The sequence below is a fragment of the Mobula birostris genome, chromosome 7 (genome assembly GCF_030028105.1).
Source record: "Mobula birostris isolate sMobBir1 chromosome 7, sMobBir1.hap1, whole genome shotgun sequence".
Taxonomy (NCBI): Eukaryota; Metazoa; Chordata; class Chondrichthyes; order Myliobatiformes; family Myliobatidae; genus Mobula; species Mobula birostris.
Genome location: NC_092376.1, coordinates 35061493 through 35082670, shown reverse-complemented (window position 1 = coordinate 35082670; position 21178 = coordinate 35061493). Strand labels below are relative to the sequence as shown.

The 21178-nt window shown below is 41.2% G+C and overlaps 2 protein-coding genes across 2 annotated transcripts in view; one reads left to right on the top strand and one right to left on the bottom strand.

Annotated features, from left to right (window-relative positions):
• The window catches only part of sparta (spartin a), a 96326-nt gene that overhangs the window by 72170 nt on the left and 2978 nt on the right, over nucleotides 1-21178 (bottom strand). Inside the window, exon 2 of the mRNA XM_072262894.1 lies at nucleotides 6460-6537. The gene's annotated coding sequence lies outside the window, so the exon portion shown is untranslated. The remainder of the gene's footprint in view (nucleotides 1-6459; nucleotides 6538-21178) is intronic.
• ccna1 (cyclin A1) lies at nucleotides 6784-11630 on the top strand (the record flags this gene model as incomplete). Its single annotated transcript, XM_072264568.1, has 6 exons — nucleotides 6784-6840; nucleotides 7019-7242; nucleotides 7575-7779; nucleotides 10549-10662; nucleotides 11081-11214; nucleotides 11288-11630. Coding segments are annotated over 6 exons (798 nt in total), but the record flags the coding sequence as incomplete, so codon positions are not given.

Sequence of the window (21178 nt, the reverse complement as noted above, 5' to 3'; positions counted from 1 at the left end):
CAAGGAGTGGGAAGTTCAAGGGGGATATTAGAGTTTTTTTACTCAGAGAGTGGTTGGTGCGTGGAATGCACTGCCTGAGTCAGTGGTGGAGGCAGATACACTCGTGAAATTTAAGAGACTACTAGACAGGTATATGGAGGAATTTAAGGTGGGGGTTATATGGGAGGCAGGATTTAAGGGTTGGCACAACATTGTGGGCCGAAGGGCCTGTACTGTGCTGTACTACTCTATGTTCTATGTTCAGCTGGTCACTTCATGTAGAAAGAGTGCTCTTTTCATTTCAGTTCATAGAAATACTTATAAAATAGGTTTATAAAATGCAAACCTACCCAGTGATTCTTTTACTCACTTGGGAGCAATAGGACTTGTGTAATTACACAGGAACCTGAATCAGTCCAGATGCCTGAATGCATAGTGGAAAGTCACTGTATATATTGGTATTTATTTATCTATCCATCTATCCATACAGTGTGAAGTAGACCCTTTGGCCCTTTGAGCCAGGTGGCCCAGCAACCACTGATTTAACCTTAAAGTTATGGGACAATTTACAATGGCCAATTAAACTAGCAATTCACCTTCGTTGGACTGCAGGAGGAAACTGTTACACCCGGAGGAAACCTATGCGGTTATGGGGAGAATAAACAAACTTCTCACAGACCGCGACGGGAATGGCAGATGCTAGACTGTTTCGTTAACTGTTTTTGTATTACTTACTTCAAAATCCATTTTCACAACAGTATGTGTATGGGTTTGGCTCCAAAAGAGATTGAAAATATTTACTTCTATCCAGTGAAGTACAGGATTTCCAAATTAAGATTTGGCAGAAAATTGCATAAATGTGAATGTTGCTTCTGTCTGAAGTAGAATGGCATTGAGAACAATCTTAATGAGGACAATGGTAAAATGCAAAACCATGGTCAGGACGGGCAGGAGAATGAAAGTAAAACTCACAGACCTGATTTATTGCATTTAACCATTGTATAAACATGTTCCTTCGTATTTTTAGTTTTTTGGATTGTATGGATGCTCCTAGTGGAGCAGCAGTGGGGACATTACGATAGACCTAGAATATGAGAAGATCGACAGAGGTTTAATTTGTAATGTAAATTATATCAAAAGGTAGCTTATATTGTTTTATTAGCACTTTAGAAGGCAACGCTTCAGTTAATTAAAATTCTCAAATGCCTCGGAGGTTAGGAATAGAAATAATGATATCGTGTTTTTGCAGGTGATTACTGAGGTCGTTACGCTTTCGATGTTGAAGTAGAAAACTGCTGCGGCTCGATTTGCGGCAATACTACAGGGACTGGGGAAAATGCAGTCCGACTCCATAGTAACTGCACCGCGCTGAGCCGAAAAGCTTGAGGTACTCGGCGTCCTTGGAAATAGAACGCAATCAGTTGGTGACTAATTATAGAGCTCGGGTCTGAGTGTAAAGCTGACCATCAACCCGATAAAGTAACACGCGATTATACGTAGATCTAAGATACCTTGTATATTAATATCTCTGGAGTAGATTCCATATTTTTATTTGTGTGCAAATTAAAAAGAGAAATTATGAGCGATTATTGCAGGTGCAACTCTGTAAAATTTAGCATATGCAAGCTTTCTGGGAAAAATGATAAATATTAGAATAACTAATTCGGAATATGCAAAACAATCCTTATGATTATTGTCGAATCCAATATCGGCAATCGCATTACTTCATTGTTACTGCCCGTCACACAAGAAACAACAGAACGAAATATTAATTAGTTGCAAACGGTAACAGACGGTCAAATTGAAACTCTCGTTTCTTTGAAAATAAGTACAATGTTTTGATGCTGACTATACGGGAAAAACTCTGTTACTGCATCAAAAGAACACTGTGGAATGTTTACAGCTACAATGGTTAAGTAATTACGACGTTTTCTCACTAATTAGGTATTTACATATGGGATCTTTGGCCAGAATGATTCAGCTACAAATCGATAGTTAAATAAATACATCATCCTTTTACACTCATTTAAGTAAACCAACATACAGTCTTTATCCAATATTTGTTTTTGAAATGGAATTCCCATTTGACGCATTCTAGCTGTTTTTGGAGGTTAATAAGCTGTACTCACTAAAAGTATTGAAGCTCCCTTCATAATGAAAGCAAAAGGCATTTCAAAGTACATTTATAAAGCAACTTTACAATGTTGGGGTGTGCAGACAATTCAGTATTTTGGAGGATATGCAGTTGCAGAAAATAAAAACTCAAACAGCGGTGGCTTAAATTTATTGATGATTCAGGGTTAAGTATTTGCCAGCATAATCTTTGAAGCTTTTCTTTCAATAGTGCCTTAAGATCTTTTATATCCATCTGGGGAGACAGATGGCATCACAGTTCTAATCCTGGGGAAGGCCAGCTCTCCTCTGGTGCATCTGTTCCTCAGTACTGTAATGAAATATTAGTCTAAAAATGTGCTCATCTAGGTAATGTGGAGGCAAAACTGAGAAGAGTGATGCTTTATTCCAGAACATTTAAATGATGATTTGTATTGTTCTTTGCCTTTCAATAGTCAGAATATCTATAACAGAGGTATAAGTTTAAGGTGAGGAGTGAGAGTGTTATAAGAGATGAAAAGGTGAATGCACTGTCTGAGAAGGTAAGTACTCGAAAAACATTTAAAACGGGATCACAGGGAGATGGGGTGGAGTGAAAAACATATTAAGTCAGGGCATTGAGTGTAGGAGTTGGGACATTATGCTGCTGTTGTATAAGTTGTGGGTGAGGTCATGCTTTAAGTATTGTGTACTGTTTTAGGGAAGACATGGATAAACTGGAAAGAGTGCAGGTAAGATTTCTGAGGATGTTGCCAGGACTAGAGGGCCTGAGTTATAGGGAGAGGTTTACCAGGCCAGGTCTTCATTCCTTGGAGGGTAGGAGAATGGGCCTTACAGGGGTTTATAAAATCGTGGGGGACATAGAAAAGCTGATAGTATCAGTCTTTTTCCTAGAGTAGGGGAGTAGGGAAGAGAAGCATGAAAGGAGAAAAATTTAAGAGAGACTTAAGTATACTTACAATAGTATAATTTAAGAAGCACTTGGATACACACGTACATGCAAGGGTGAGAAACAGGCAGATCTGAGCCCAATCCAGAAAATTGGGACGAGATGGGTGGGCACCATGGTCAGCGTTGACTCAGTGGGGCGAAGAGCCTGTATCTGTACTGTGTTGCTCTATGATTCCATCACTCTGAGTACCTGGGCAAGAACTTAAATTGCCAAGGCATAAAAGCCTATGCACCTAGTGTTGGTAAATGGGATCAGTATAGATGGATACTTAGTCAGCATAGACATAATGGCCTGAATAGCCTGTCTCTCTACTGTATGACTTGACCAATGTAAATGAAATGTAAATACATCTAAGGTGTAACATCATAACTCATTGATTAATATTAATCCCAAATTGCATGTAACTTTGTTTTAAACTATCCCTATGTTTTAAATGTATAGTAATATCCAAAGGTCTGATTTCTACACAATTTATTTGTCTATTGTAAGCAAAATATTTCACTCCCTTCAATTTGAAAAAGTGTTTCATTTAACATTAGAGTATTTACAATCTTTCATTTTTAGCCAAAAGGCCTGCTGACATGATTGGAAGCACTGTAAATATAAATATCTAGGTCTGAATAGAAGTTTAGCCCTTTTACAAATAACTACAATAATAATTACATTTTAGATCAGAAAGAATGGTTTCACATTATACAGCAAGAAAACAAAAAAAGCAATAAATATATGAAATAAGATCAAGAGTAGGCCATATAGTCCCTTGAGTCTGGACCACCATTCAATGAGATCATGGCTGATCCAATTGTTGGCAGACATCTCTGATATCCTGCAATCAACTTATCAATGAATCTTTTTAAAACTGCCTTCAATGCAAATATATCTTTCCTTCAATATACAACTCAGAATACACAGTTCTGGTGGACACAAGAGATTTTGCAGCTGCTGGAAATCCAGATCAACACAAAATTCACACATAATTCTGAGCAATCCTGGAGGAACTCAGCACATCAGGCAGAATCTATGGAGAGGAATAAACAGTCGACATTTTGGGCCAAGACCCTTCATCAGGATTGGAAAGGGAGGGGGAAGAAACCGGGAATAAGAAGGTGGGAAGAGGAGAAGGAGTAAAAGCTGGTAGGTGATAGGTGAAATCAGGTGTTTTTTTCGTCAACCAGACGTCTTTGCATAGTAATACATTACCCTCGAATGCCCTAAGCTCTTAACTTTCGTTTTTTCAAATAACAATCTAACACAACATATTTGCAAGTTCCCCTTCAACCATCTCATTTACTACGAAATTTCCAAAAAAATAAACAGAATACAACATTAGTTCTGATTTTTCTTAATGCCCTACTATTGACAATCATTGCTATCTGATGGTGCATCTGTTTCTCAATACTGCACTGAGGCATCATGAACAAACTTGGACATCTGTTTTATTAAGCCATTATCCACACATCTTATGAAAACTGTGATTTCTTGCAGCCCCAGCACACAGTTCCTTTCCTCCCAACCTGAGTACAGTACTTGCCCATTATCTCTTTTAATCGCCTCGTATTAGTTAACCGATATGCTTATTTGGCCTTACTTCCTTATCTGTCTTTTTTTTTGTACATCAGAACCAAAATGAGAACTCTATAACATTCCTCTTTCACCCTCGCCATTTTTTATAGATGTACCGGAGAAAGCATCCTATCCTATGAGTTCCTCCAGCGTGTTGTGAGTGAAGCATCCTATTCTGATGCATCACAGATTGGTATTGCAGCCACTCTGCTTTGCTTAGGACAACAAGAAACTGCACAGAGTTGTGGACACGGCTCAGCACATCACAGAAACCAGCCTCCTCTCCACGGATTGTCTGCACTTCTCGGTGCCTCAATAAAATAGCCAATATTATCACAGACCCTATTCACTCCGACTATTCTATCTCCCCCACCCCACCCCACCCCACCCCATCCCATCCCATCAGACAAAAGATACAAAAGCCTGTAAGCATATACCATCAGGTTCAAGGGCAGCGTCTATTCTCACGTTATAAGACTTTTGAACAGTTGGTCCACTCGTACGATGAAACAGACTCTTGACCTTGCTATGACTTTCACCTTATCGTTTGTCTGCACCGCACTTCCTCTGTAACTGTAAAACTTAATTCTACATTCCGGTATTCTTTTCTCTTGTACTTCCCCAATGCACTAATGTGCTGAAATGATCTGTATGGATGGCATGCAAAACTAAGTACGGGTATTTTCACTGGACCTCTATACATGTGACAATAACAAACCAACCCTTAATCAGGGAGTTATTTCAAATGACACGTATTCTATTTTAAACACTAACAAAAATAATCAATTTCAAAGATTAACTGCGTTCTACCCGCAGTATGACTCACTTCGTGATAGTTCGACAGATTGCTTTAAATTCCCAGGGATGCTGCCATCACCTAGGTAACACGCAGCCGCAGAGACGATACGGAAATCACGTGAAACCGATAGTTTACTGCGTTACCATGGAGTTGTTAACTTAATGCACATGTGCATAAATAACGGAAGCTGATTGGTGGGGTTTAATAGACGCGGGCTGATTGAAAGTAATTTGTTACATAAAATGGAACCAGAACGAGTTAGTCTCTGCTTAGAGGCCAATTAAAATTGGTTTCATTTATGTAGTGTGGTTTGTGCTCAGTCGTAGAAATCCGAAATTGTTTTGAGTAGTTCAGGAGCCAAAGAAAAACTATTCTCAGTCATGTATAGGAACAATGTTGCTGGGACTGTAAGGAGCAACGCTAATCAAGAGAACATTTATTCTGTCCCACAAAATTGTTCTGTTCTTCAAAAACAACGAACGGTTTTGGGAGTGTTAAATGAAAACGATCAACAGATACATTCACTTTATCAGGTAATAAGTACTTGGTTACAAAAACTGTTATTTATCTGCACAACCTATAAAGTTATTTAAACATTCTCTTTTGTATTCCGATTTGTCCATCCGCTTCTATCCAACTTGCTACATCAGGTTCCTCCGAAACCCAATGGTATCGTTGCACTGGACACAAATGGCATCACTACTACTAAAAGTAGCACCGTTTTTGGGGCGCGCTCGGTTACTTTTGTACCTCACCCAAACTTCAATATTTACATGGAGGATGAAATCCAAGATGAGGTTGAAGTAGCAAAACATAATCTGACGTCCAATTTGGAAACCAGATTGGGGGAAACTGGTCATACTTCCAAACCAGCGAGCGACGATATATTCTTGAATCTTAGTGAAGGTAATAACACGATCTGAACTAAAGCTATTAGCCTACTTGTCATTTGCTAACTAGTTTAATGCCTTGCCACTTTTCTGTTGTTACTACAGTATTACATTTCGGCTTCTAAAACGTATTACTTTATCCTTTTATCGCTCGTTTCAAATACCTGCTTCCTCTGTAGCTTCGCCAATGGTAGTAGATACATCAGTTCGACGTTTCAATTGTGAACATGTAGATTTTCTTTCTGTGGAAGAATATGCAGAAGACATTCATCAATACCTTCGAGAAGCCGAAGTAAGTTCTGCGTACTGGTTTTGCTGTAGTCGAGATTATTTCCAACACACACTCCGACTGTTAAAGTTGTCTCTTATTAAAAGCCACATGTAAACACGATTTTAGTAACTTAAAACATTACAAAAGTTAACGCTTTTGAGTATCGTGGGTTAACACAAACACGTCGATAAATCTTTATTCTGAACCACTAGAGACGTCACTTCGACGGCATGGTCCACCCGAATCCAACAACGATTCGCTTTCACCGTGTCAGGTACGGCAAGGAACAATTCATTTCGATATGGAGGCCAAATTCAAGTTTATTATCATGGACATGTATAGCGGAGGGTTTCCAATGAAAAACAGCTTTTTGCAGAAGCAAATATCTTCATTTATTAATTTATTATACATCGGGTATAACTTGGCTAACAAAATAAATCTGAACTTTCTAGGTGAGGAGTAGGCCAAAAATTGATTACATGAGGAAGCAACCAGATATAACAACTAGTATGCGCTGCATCCTTGTGGATTGGCTGGTGGAAGTCAGCGAGGAGTACGATTTGCAAACGGAAACTTTGTACTTGGCAATAAACTACTTAGACAGATTCCTGTCATGCATGTCGGTACTACGAGGAAAGTTGCAACTTGTGGGGACAGCGGCCATGCTGGTGGCATCGTAAGTTTTTTTTAATATAAATTAGAGATACAGCGCGGAATAGGACCTCCTTGACCCTCCGAGAGGCGTCGCCCATAACTCTAGTCTAACTACGGAACAATTTGCAATGATCAATTAACAATTAATCGGTACGTCTTTGGACCGTGGGAGGAAACCGGAGCACCCGGCGGAACCCACGTATTCCAAGGGGAGGACGTACAAACTCTTTATGGAATTGAACTCCGACGCGCCGAGTTGTAACAGCACCGAGCTAACACCTGCGCTTTAATTGCGAACTAACGAAAACAATGGCTGTGTAGAGTTTTAAATTTCTCTACTTATTTCGCCCTTAGCAAATATGAAGAAATATATCCCCCAGAAATTGATGAATTTGTCTACATAACGGATGACACATACACAAGGAAGCAACTCTTGCGCATGGAGCATCTCCTCCTCAAGGTTTTGAGCTTTGACATGATGGTACCGACAGTCAACCAATTCCTAACACAATTTTTAAAGGAAGAGGGAATTGGAGGACAAATAGGAAACCTGGCCATGGTACATACTATTGGTTTGTGAAATTGGCCCTAATAACTGGGCTAGTATAAGTTTCTTTCAACTGAAAATCTATTTTTCTAATAATAAAATAGGTAACGATTAATTTTAGTTCCCAAGGTCGAACAGTCGTTCCCTCAAGAGAGAAATGAATCTGCTGAATGGCGTGGAATGACATGAGTTTCGGGGTATTGCATGAATCGAGAAATTGACTAAAATCGTAATCCGTGTAATAACTTGATAATTTGAAGTTGTGAATATGTTTTACTAGTTCTGTTTTGGCATTTAGATACAAATATTAATTCCAAGAAATAATTCAATTGGCTTGGGGGTACTGGTTACAAACATGTTGGGTCTTGCCAACAAAACAACTAAAACAACCAGTTCTAATTTAAGAATATAATACAAGAGTTGATTTCCCTTAATTTCTAAATTATCTCTAAAATAGGACCAATGAATTTGAAGAGCTAGTTGAAATGGTGTGTGGGCACATGGCCAAGTGGTTAAGGCATTCGGCTAGTAATCTGAAGGTCCTGAGTTTGAGCCCCAGCTGAGGCAGCGTGTTGTGTCCTTGAGCAAGGCACTTAACCACACATTGCTCTGTGACTACACTGGTGCCAAGCTGTATCGGCCCTTGCTCTTCCCTTGGACAACATCACTGTCGTGGAGAGGGAAGACTTGCAGCATAGGCAACTGCCGGTCTTCCATACAACCTTGCCCAGGCCTGCGCCCTGGAGAGTGAAGACTTTCCAGGTGCAGATCCATGGTCTCACAAGGCTAACAGATGCCTAAAAAGTTGAAATGGTATCCCCTGTTTTTTTTAAATCAGCGGAGTTGCTGAATAACTTGTACCATAGTTGAGATGTTCACAGGATTTAATCAGAAAGGTGGTGGATAACTCACATTGGAGAACACATGGTTTTCAAACCTCAGAGGTCTACCCTTCAATTCCATCCAAAGTGCAAGTTTAGAGGTGTTAAAATATAAACTAGAAGGAATTTGGCTGGTTAAATCAGTCTTGGATTCAAAAATCTAATATCTAGAGCAAAATTGGAAAATCTAGAATTAAAAGTTAAAGCCAGTTGAGGATTGAATCTTGTAACTGGAAGGATTGTGAGTGTTTTTATGGCAGTGTTTTATATTACAGTAAGGATAAATTGAGGAAGGCAAATGTGAATCAGTTAATTAGCCTGCTGTGGTTCTTGGTACACATATCCCAAGAGGATGGGACTAGGAAATAAGAAATTGTTAGTTTTTGTAGAAAATACTGAACATCTGATGGGGGGAGGGAAGTAAATATAGGACTTGGTAATTATGGTTAAAGCTCCACTGCAAACAAATCTGAGTTCCTTTGGACTTGAATCTCCATTCTAGACTGAAAACGGTGGAAGATCACAACCTGTTCATGAAGATTCACTAGAATCTTAGTCTTTGTGGATTGGGAAAACAAGAATTGTAACACCCTTATTTAGAAACGTAGGCCAATTGCCTTATTTTCATCTGGGGTGGGGGGGGGGATGCTGATACTTCTGCAACTGAGCAGAATCTCATAATCCTTGTTTTTTGGGGGTAGGGGAAGAATCGACTGGACCACTTTAGAAGTTAGTACTTCAAAGTGCTTAAGGATCTCAATTGTTGCACAGATGACAACTTGTAGTTTTTTCTTGATGGCATGCTGCAAGAAGTGTGATAAAAGCACTTGATATTTTGACAAATTTGACTATACAGAGCAGGTAGGAAAGCAAATTTGGGATGCTGCAAGTATTTTAACTGGGTGAAATTTTGGCAAGTAGACTGACTCTAGGAAATGATAGAAACATTGTTTAAAGAGACTAAATGTTGCTACACATTATCTAGGTCCTGTCCCGTAAAGCTTGAGGGTTTAGGGAATGGGGTGGCAAATTGAATGTTTTCCCTGATGGTGTGAAAATTTGAAGTCATTGTTGTATATAAGGTACTGACACAGTGGAATGTCATTAGAATGTACTTGAGGAATGGTCACTAGCTGCCAAGAGGAATCGTGCTTTGATCTGGAAATTGTAATGAGGGGACTTCAAAGAAGGAATGAATATAGAGAAAGACTTGTTTATTTTCTGCAAAGGCCAGAGTTTGGGTAGAAAAGTGGGCGATGAGGCCAGATTGAATCTAACTGCATGTGACAAATGTTGCTGATCCTATGACATTCTGTTGATCTAAGATGTCAAACTGCAATGTGGCCCACTTATTTAATTGATGATGCACTTGATTGTACAGGAAAACTCAACTTCTGGACATCTAGGAACTGCTAGGGCAATAACTTGAATATGCCAGTTCATTAAAGACAAATGTGTTTCTTTAAGCATGTCAAGTACTAATAATTAAAGCCTGACTGATGTGATTTGCTTATTACAATCCAGTTTGGGATAGATCAGTACATGTTCAAACAGCCAGAAGCAGATTTTGAGATTGAAGAGCTTAAAGATAATTGACTTGTCAAGCTGTTTTTTAATTGAAATGGAGTCTTGAGTATTTGTGGTGAATTTGTAACTTTGTCAACAGATATTTTCCAGATTTGGTAGAGATGCAAGAGACTAGATGTTGGCATCGGAACCCCAAAATGTCAACTATCTCTGCCTCAATAGATGTTGCTCAAATTGAGTTCCTCCAGGTTTTGGCACTGGAATTAGTCAAAGTTTGGAATAAATTTGTCTTGTGCAACCTCTAAAATGAAGTTTATCACTAATGATCTAATATGCAAAGTTAATTAGCTAACAATATTTCTTCTATCTACAGTATATAGCTGAACTAAGTTTACTAGAAATTGATGTATGTCTCAAGTATGTTCCTTCCCTGATGGCAGCAGCTGCATATTGCTTGGCAAACTACACAATCAATAAAGCTTTTTGGGCAAGTATCTTTTGTACTAATGACATGTACTATAGAATTAATGAGAAGACAGCACTTCATACTGGCCTTTTCATGTCAAACTGATAATCACATAGAACTGTTAGCCAGTAGATAAAATAATTTGGTGAAGGCATGATCCTAATTAAAGTACAATAAAACTAACATTTTGGATTGGATCACAGTTCAGAGGATTGACTCTTGAAAAGCCAACCTATCCTATAAAATTCAATTTGAACACTGACACTTCTATTTTTAATAAAAAAAAATTGATTCTAGCTCTGGATTTTTGGGGCAAATCTTCATCTAGTTTGAGCTGAGTTTCTAGCACTAATGATTTGTATTTTGCATAATAAAGTTTACAAGCAATTCTAGATTACTGACAATGAAAACTAATGAAATTGTAATTTTTACTTGATAGCCAGAATCTCTTGCTGCATTCACTGGTTATTCACTGTCTGATATTGTACCTTGTCTGAATGACTTGCATAAGACATTTCTTCAAGCAAAATTCCAGCCACAACAAGCAATTAAAGAAAAGTACAAGAGCTCAAAGTAAGTTTTTTTTTGTTTTTAATTCAATATAATCTGCAAATATTTTTCACATAAATGTAATGCTTCTCTCCAGGTACTTGGGAATTTCTCTCATTGAACCCCCAGCAACTTTGCCTCTGGAACTGAAGTGCAATTGAAGGATGAAAATGGAGTGTTGATACCAAAATAGACTAAACTGGGCATGGCAACATTATAATTTGTGGAATGCTGCTGGGTATCTCCATATGGCTGTAGGCCATGACTGGAATGACTTTTAGAATACTAAGGTGCAATTTTTGTCTACAGCAGGGGTTCCCAATCTTTTAAAGTCATGGACCTCTACCATAAACAGAAGGGTTAGAGGACCCAGGTTGGGAACCCCTAGTCTCCAGTATTTTAGTTAAACAATCCACAAAATTCATTTAGTTTTATAAATATTGAGTAACATGTATTTTAATGTAAATCATCTCTCAGTTTTAGCTAAAGTTACTTGGATGAGAAACGAATATATATTGTACTCTGCATTGGGGCAGCCAATAAAGCATATTTTAAAAAAAAAAAACTTGCAGTTTGTGATCTTGGTCATTTTGGTGAAGACATTTCAAAACAATCTAAATGATTTAGAAGTAACTAAGAGCAGTAAACTTTGCAATGATATTCCAAATATGGAGGGGTTTCAGCAGCACCAGGTTCCTGTCAAATCTGTACATTGTTACACTTTTGCTTTTATTGATATTGTAGTAATAAGAAACACCTGCTTAACTAACCTGTATTTGAAGAAAATAACTGCTTCAGTTGTATAGCCCTGGGGGGGGAGGGGAATTAAGGATGGATATTATGAACTGCCATTTTGCAGCTGTCCTCCAAGAAATGATTTCTGTTTAATCAGCATACTGGAAATAATTGACTTCATGTAACCTGAAAAGTTTCACAGGCATGCCAGGTACCATCTATGGAAAAGTGCAAGCAGTTGATGTTTCAAGTAGAGACTCTGTATCAGGACAGGACTGTGTATATGCATATTACTTTGATTTCCAGCATCTGCAGACACTCTCCTGTTTGAATTTCACAAGGCAAGTTTATTTTCATGCTATCAAGTTTGAAATTGCATGCAACACCAGACACATCAAAGGTGCCAGTCTCACAGCAACATAAGGACTTGAGCAACAATTCCAAAATAAATCTAAATCCTATGATGGAGTTAGGCAATCTAAATTCAAATACATAATCTGAATTTAGTTTTTAAAATAAAAAGCCCATTCTAATGAGACAATTTGGCCTATATTGTGCTGAGATCATATTGAATTCATAATTAAGGCCTTTGTGATGGCCAAACAAAGGATTTGATCCTTCCTGTTTCAGTGTAGCCTTTGTAATTTAACTATAGATGAGTACTCAGTCATCACTAATAGTAGAGATTGTTTCTTTAAATTAGCATCACTTGTTATAGATTCATTATCCTATCAGACAACCCACTACTTTTGGGTGCAAGGATCTGGCAGTAAAATGTCTTTAGCAAGACTGATTCCACATGCCCACATGGATACAGTGGGCTTGAAGGGGCTAAATTGTGCTAACATGTATTTACATTCTTCATTTGCTCAGTTTACCTTTTGTAGAGTTGACAAGGCATGGGGAGATTCATCTCTGCAGAGATAAACCTGTTGAATAGCCACTCAATGGAGCTTGGAAAATGGGTGGACTTATGACTCCTGTCTCCTTAGTGATGATCAGTGTGGATAATGAGAGAATGTCTCCCCAAGTAAATTTATCTAGCTCCAAGGGGCATAGTTTTGGAATAAGGGGTAGCTTATTTAAGACCGATGAAAAGGAATGTATTTTCTGTGAGGGCTGATTCTTCTACTTGAGCAATGAAGAATCAGATTTATTGTCCTTGTGGTATGAAATATTTTGGCAGCAGTAGAGTGCAGAGAAATCTAGTTAAAATATGCTGCAAAAGAAAAGGGTAGGGTGGTGTTCATGACTTTAGGATATGATTTGGAGATGGAGCCAAAGTGTATGTGAAGAGAGCAGGTAATTGGTATTGAGGCCAAAATTGGATAGTCTATCTATGATCTTATTGAATTGCACAGCAGGGTTGAGGGGCCAATTGTTTCAATGCTGCTTGTTTCTCATGGGTGTTGCAATTGATCTTAAATTTTATGCATACCTTATGCATGCATTGAAAGGGAGACTAAAACTAGACCTGTGTGAATCCCTACGGCATCTGTTGACCCTATAATCTGTCTTGGTGGCTGATGTCAGAACATCTTTAATGAGAGTAAGTCTGATAGTGTATATGGTAGGTCACTGGAAACCTATGCCAATCAACAGGTGAGTGTTCAAGGACATCTTCAATCTCTCTCTGCTGTAGTCAGAGGTTCCTACCAGCTTCAAAAGGGGGACAATCATTACCAGTGCCCAAGAGCTGGGTGAGTGACTATTGCCTAGTTACACTCCCATTTACTGAAAAGAGCTTTGTAAGGTTGGTTAGAGCCAGAATTGCCTCCTGTCCAAGCAAGGCCCTGGACCTGCTGCGATTGCCTATTGCCACAATAGGTCTACAGAAGATGCAATCTCACTGGCTCTCCACTTGGCCTTACAACACCTGGACAATAGCAGTACCTACAGCTAAGCAATCAAAACAATGATACTCAGTACTATCAACAAGCTCCTAATCCTGGGAAGCTGTACCTCCCTCTGCAATTAGGTCCTTCACTTCATCAGAAGACCACAGTCAGAGTGAGCAGGAATAACATCTCCTCACTGACAATCAACAATGGTGCACTTCAAGGATGCATGCTTAGCCCACTGCTCTACTTTTTCTACAGCCATGACCTTGGCTAGGCACAATTCAAATGCCATCTATAAATTTGCCAATGACAGAACTATTGGCAGAATTTTACATTCTAGGAGGCATATAGTTGTGAGATAGATCAGCTGGTTGAATGGTGTTGTAACAACAACCTTGCACTCAACATCAGTAAGACCAAAGAATTGATTGTGGATTTCAGGAAGGGGAAATCGAGGGAACATACAACGGTCCTCATCGAGAGATCAGCAGTAGAAAGGGTGAGCAGCTTCAAGTTCCTGGGTGTCAATATCCCTGAAGATCTATCCTGTGCCCAACATATTGATGCAATTTTGAAGGCAAAAGTGCAGATTTCGTTAGCAGTATTTCACCAAAGACTTCCAGATTTCTACAGATATACCATGGAGAGCACCTAAAATGGTTGTATCACCATCAGTTATGGAGGGGCCGCTGCTGATGGTCGGCCAGCTCCATCATTGGTACTAGCCTCGCCAGCATTGACGGTATCCTCCAAAGGGTGACATTCATTATTAAAGATCTGTATCATCTGATTTTTATATACATATATATAAAATTTTATTGTAATTAATAGTTTATTATGTATTGCAACATACTGCTATTGTAAAACAACTTGTTTCACGGTATATACCAGTGGTATTAAATCGGAATACCACTGGTATATACCGTGAAACAAGTTGTTTTATGACGAAGGATTGGATGCGAATTTTGAAGTTGGTTAACTCTTCTTCTTGTGCTAGCCATTCATTGATTCAATTTAAAATTGTACATTGTTATCATTTGACAAAGGAGAGACTTTCTAAAATCTTTTCTAATGTTGATAGTGTAGCCCCCCCCCCCCCCCCCCGCCACCCTCAGGGTCGCTTGGCTCGCTGTCGTCTAGGGAAACAACCCTCGGCCCCGCCAAACTGGGTAATTAGTTTGTTTGGATGCTGTGTGATGTACCCCACCCTGCCCAAATAACAGACAATACACCAGATACGATTAAATGATTTACAGTTTATAGATATTACTGGAACTATATAATTAATAGAGAATAAAATATAAAAGGAAAATAAAAGGCGCCACAGTTATCAAAGTTCAATCTCCTCGTGCACAGAACAGTTGGAGCTCAAGAACCTCCTTCTTCACCCTGCGACCCCTCGGACCACCTCGACTGGCTGCCTGGGACTAATAACGGTGGTCGACCAGACGCTCCACACGAGTCCGTCTCCGTCTCCTTGCCAAATGCCCTCCTCGGGGTCCGACCCCGTTAGCGGACATCACAGCATCTGGTCCATCCTCTGCCTCGCTCTCCCGCCTTCTGCCCCAAAACCCCGCGCATATAAATCTCCCAGATACACCGAAGTCATAACAACCATCCCAATTGGTTCGTAACATCCTCTTATCACCCCTTAACCCACAACAAGCTGCCAGCGCAAAGCTTTCTCAGCGTTTAACAGCACAAAGAAGCACTCCCGATTATAACATAGCAAAGAAGCCATTTTAAATTTAACATACCAAAAAAAAGACCCCGTACACTCTCCCCCCACCAAATAAAAGTCATGCCCTCATGACTTCTAAATAACTCGCCAACCAGTCCTGCAGACGCACAACACACACATACACAGGTACACACAGTGACAGTGCTCCCCAAACAGTGGACCCCACGCCCGTCCCACGGGCGCTACATAGGCCAACCTTCCGAGACCTCCATACCCCCTCACCTAAACCCAAAAGGCTCAGACACTACTAGGGATACCTTGGGCCTGCTTGCCAACTCCTCTCTCACTCAGGCGACCATTACAGCTCGGAGCCCCCTGTCTCGTGTCCGGGGTCCCGCTTCTTTTCCTTCCTGATCCTCCCGTAACCCAGACTGCCCACAGCTAGCCCTCCCCACTACACCTGACTCAGTGGGAGAAGGGCCAAAGGTCTCTTCCTCAATCACGGGGAAGTTAGTGAAAGGCAGCATGTACCACATGTGCAGCACACCATCCTTCGAATCCGTATTCTTCCTCATTCCCTCGATCGGTAGCTGCTGTTTGAGTTTCTCCAAACTGAAACATTTAGCCGGGGCTACCCCTTCAGCCTCCTGCGGTCGAGACACCAGCTTCTTCAGGGACTCCTTCAACTCTCGCCACAGCCTCCGCAGCTCTGACTCAGGGTTCTTGGCCATCTCAATCTGGGACGCAGTTATCCCACCCTGACCTGAAAAGCAGCAGTTAAAGGATGTTCAGCCAGTTTTTTCTTCCTGATGACGTCTTCCAGGTCAACTTTCAGTTTTTCCACTTCATTTGAACTGTCAATAGTCATCTTCAGGTTCCTTTCAAGCGTCCGCCTCCCTTTTCCGAGATCTGTCCTCTATTTCTTCACCTCCTCGGGAGTGTAGTCAAACTCCCCTCCCTGGGCTCTTGGTTTTCTGTTGGCCTTAGTCAGAACAATTCCTTGATCTTCCCCAACTTGTAAGTCGTCCAATCTTTTCTGAATCGACGTCTTGAGTTTCTGCTGATCCCTTCAGAGGTGGTTCATTGTTTCGACTTGCTGGATTAATTCATCAGTACATGACCGCAGTGTTGGCTCGGAATTCCGTTGCTCCTTCTCCACGTTGACGAGCGTGAATTCCAAGTCTGCAATGGTCGTCCCACAATTCCGGCACTCAATCTCCGTCCGGCATTTCTGAGCACTCAGTTCAGCGATGCAAATCCCCTCTCTCCCCTGTGTCTCATTCAGATTGACGACCTGGGTTTTCATCCCCAGGTCCACCACTGTCTGTTCCAACACCAGGAGGTTCAACTGGTATGTCGGGTCAATTTTCTCACATTGCACCAAACTCCTCCGGCTAAAAACTCCTCCACACTTCGCTTCTGTCGCCTGGGCTCAGCCATTCGCCTCGCCTCAAAGTCCCCCCAGGCGAATCCAAGCTCTAGGCAGTCATCCACATACGCCAAAACTCCACACACCTTCACTTCCCCCATGATCTTCCTCATGCCCTGCGGGAAGGATGCAGGGGCTCCGGATATGCCCTTGGGTATCTTTTCGGACCGGTAGGATCCGAGGGAATAATGGCTGTCTTCGGCTCGACAGCCGCACTCCTCGGGATCTGGCAACATCCACTCCTCAGATCCAGCACATTAAACCACGTCGCATAATCCACACACACGCTGCCTCCATCTTCCACTGTGCCAGGGTCCAGTTGCCGCGACCTCTCTCTCACTGAGGTGTCTTCAGCGGTCAATTCCCCTCCCTCGTGGTAGTTCGGAGCATCTACTAAGAGGGTCTCACCCTCACCTTCTTTCCCCAGGCCGTACCACCGCTGGGTTTCACTTAAATTCGGTACCGGCTCAAGGCTGTTACACACGTCCCCAGAAGCAATTCGACACGCTGGGTGCCCAGGCAATGCCCCCATGAACTCCAGAGTCATTAACCAATCATCGTCTTCTGGATAACTACTGCCACTAGTACCCAAAGTCTCCGGTGCCCTTGCGGTTGTCAAGGATAAATGCTTCAGACACCGGTTGTAAAACGAACTATACAACAACTTGACCTGCGCCCCGGGGTTGAGGATGGCTTTAGCATTGCTTCTCTCTATCCATAACGACACCCTGGGGCCTCTAAGCCTTCAGGAATAGGGTCTGCTCCTTTCGGAAGTTCATTGTTACATTGCTGGGAACGTGCTTCCCCAGAGACCCCAAGCCGTTCCCCCACTGGGCCTCCACTAAGTTTCCCGACACCTCTCTGATCAGCTGAACAACTGAAGGAGGGGCATGATCCCCTGAAATGATCCCCCTGGCACTGCAAGCAATTTAGCTGCCCTCCTAGCCAGAGAAGACACACTAAAAACTTTCCCCCCTCTTTTAAATAACTGACAGCTGTCACTACGGTGTAATTGAACCTGACAGCTCTAACACGGTCACCAGCCCGCCTACTTAAACTTTCAACCAATCCCTGTCGCTCTCCCTCAACTGAGCACTGCCACTCATCTAACAACTGAGAGATCCGCTCCGCCCACGTCCCACACACCTCTGCCCCTCTTGGGGTGGACACTATCCCAAGTGCCAGGCGGAGCCTGCCAGAGCTAGAACATTTATTCACAGACCCTACCTACAAATCAGACCACTCTTCCCTCTCTCTCCCCCAACCGCATGGGCAGCCCCGAGTACCACCTCCAACTCGTCAATGCTAGCCTGAACTCGAACAAAGACCGCACCCACAACGCATACAGCAATCACCAGCAAATAACCCATAGAGACACACATTACAGATTTAAACAGGGCACCCACACAGCATACCAGTAGACCCAATCCCAGACAAAGCCCACACAATGTAGCCCCCCGGCCATCCTCAGGGACGCTCGGCTCGCTGTCATCTAGGGAAACTACCCTTGGCCCCGCCAAACTGGGTAATTAGTTTGCGTGGATGCTGTGTGATGTACTCCACCCCGCCCAAATAACAGAAAATACACCAGATACGATTAAGTGATTTACAGTTTATAGATATTACTGGAACTATATAATTAATAGAGAATAAAATATAAAAGGAAAATAAAAGGCGCCACACTTATCATAGTTCAATCTCTTCGTGCACAGAACAGTTGGGAGCTCAAGAACCTTCTTCTTCACCCTGCGACCCCTCGGACCACCTCGACCGGCTGCCTGGGGCCAATAACGGTGGTCGACCAGACGCTCCACATGAGTCCGTCTCCATCTCCTTGCCGAACGCCCTCCTTGGGGTCCGACCCCGTTAGCGGACATCACAGCACCTGGTCCATCCTCTGCCTCGCTCTCCCACCTTCTGCCCCAAAACCCCGTGCACACAAATCTCCCAGATACACCAAATCATAACAACCATCCCAATTGGTTCGTAACATCCTCTTATCACCTCTTAACCCACAACAAGCTGCTAGCGCAAAGCTTTCTCAGCGTTTAACACAACAAACCAGCATTCCCGATTATAACATAACAAAGAAGCCATTTTAAATTTAACATACAAAAAAAAGAAAGACCCCGTACAATAGTCATTGTGATAGACATAAAACTGAGACAGCTACACTGACACATATGTTTTGGTCTTGTTCTATATTGGAACAGTTCTGGAAGTCGGTTTTTTCAACAATTTCTAAAGCACTTAAAATTAATTTACAACCTGATAAATTAACTATGCTTTTTGGAATAATTCCTCAAAATATTCATGGTATTTCTGTGTCTGACCAACATGTTATTGCATTTGTTACATTGATAGCTAGGAGGGCCATTTTGTTGAAGTGGAAGGATACATCAGCTCCCACTTCGTCACAATGATTCTCTCAAGTGATGCTATGTCTTAGTTTGGAGAAAATTAGAAGTCGAACCTTTGAACCTTTATTTGATTTTGAGAAAAGATGGGGCTCATTTGCTCGTTATTATTATTTGAGTTAATTGATATAATTTTTCCACGATCTAATTGTAAATTTTTCAGTTTATTTTCTTTTCTTGCTGGCGGTTTGATGTTTACTTTTAGAAGCTTTTTGTACGACGCATGGCTCCGGGGCTGTACACCTAATGGGTTCTTTTTTTTCCTCACTTTTCTGCTTAGTAGGTTTTTTTTGTTATCACAATCTTTTTTTCCAGTCTTTAAGATAATGTCTTTCTTGAGACATTGTAATTGTTGTTACTTCAAAGTACTCATGTTATTTTTCCTGTATAATATAACAATAAAAAGATTTGAAAAGAAAAAGAAATCCGATTCTAATTTGGGGTGAAGACACTGTTCCTACTATAGTATCATCATATTCCACTTGTCTGAGGTTGTCTGCTGCTAAAACCTCCTTTGTGCTGCTTACCTCAAGATGTGATGATTGCAAATACATTCCTGTTTGGTCTTCCTTCGACTCTCTAAACTGCAGGTTATTCATTGCTACGCTCCAATTTCATAATTTATAAAGCTTTAGAAGATATCAACTATAGCATTCACTCTCTCCAAACCACCTTTAATAAAAACTCGGAAACTGATTTCAAGAAATCACCTTCTATAAACATTTGACTATCATAAGAAATAATGGTGTCATTTAAAAGTTAGTCTGATTTTCCTGCCCTTTGTAGGACTATAATTTTGAACATGTTAGAGACCAGCATGTGAAAATGGTCTTACCTATGCAGCTTGACATACTGAATGTTCAGTCAGACTGACTTCACAACATGCTCACTATCCCAGTGTACATCCATATCAACCTTGTCCTGAAACAGGGGTTCCCAACTCCTTGCTGAGTGGTATTGGAGAATGGCATAAGAAAGGTTAGGAACCCCTGTCCTGAAAGAAGACCAATTGTGGCCTTTATCTAAATGAGGGCAGTAAGGTCGATGAAGTTCGTCCAGCAAATTGCTTATGCCTGATATCAAACAATTACCCATCATTGGCATGTGTACTTGCCTGTTAACTGCATCCCGCTAACCTAATCTGCATGTCCATCTTCAACGGGATCCTACCACCAAACACACCTTTACCTCCTCCCCCACTCTAGGTAAATATAGGGATTATAGGTAAATTCCAACAATCAAAATACTTTGTCTGCCAAGGAACATGGGCATCATTCTCTGTGATTCCTTTGTCTATTCATCCCTCCCTATTAATTTCCTTTCAGGCACTTATCCCTGCAAGTGGAAGAAGTGCTACACCTGCCCATTCACCTGCTCCCTCACCTCCATTCAGGACTCCAAACAGTCATTCCAGGTGAAGCAACACCTCTGTTCTGTTTGTAGGGGTGGCCAACCTTTTACATTCCATGCATCAATTTTTTGACTCACAAGTTCAGATGCACCATACAACCCTTGTATGCCCATTCAATTCTTGTAAAAATGTTAATATAGAACTCTTGTGAAAAAAAATCACATCTGAACTCGTGCGTGAAAAAATTGACGCATGGAATGTAAAAGGTTGGCCACCACTGAATCCAGTGCTCCTGATGTAGCCTCGTCTACATTGGTGAGAACTGTCATATATTGGGGGGCCACTCAGTCGGGCATCTTTGCTCCATCTGCAACAAGCAGGATTTCTTGGTGGCCAACCATTTTAATTCCAATCCCACTCCCCTGCTTGCATGCCAGTTCATGGCCTCCTCTACTGTCATGATGAGCGCACTCTCAGAGGAGCAACATCTCATATTCCGTATGGCTAGCCTACAACCTGTTGGCATGAACATTG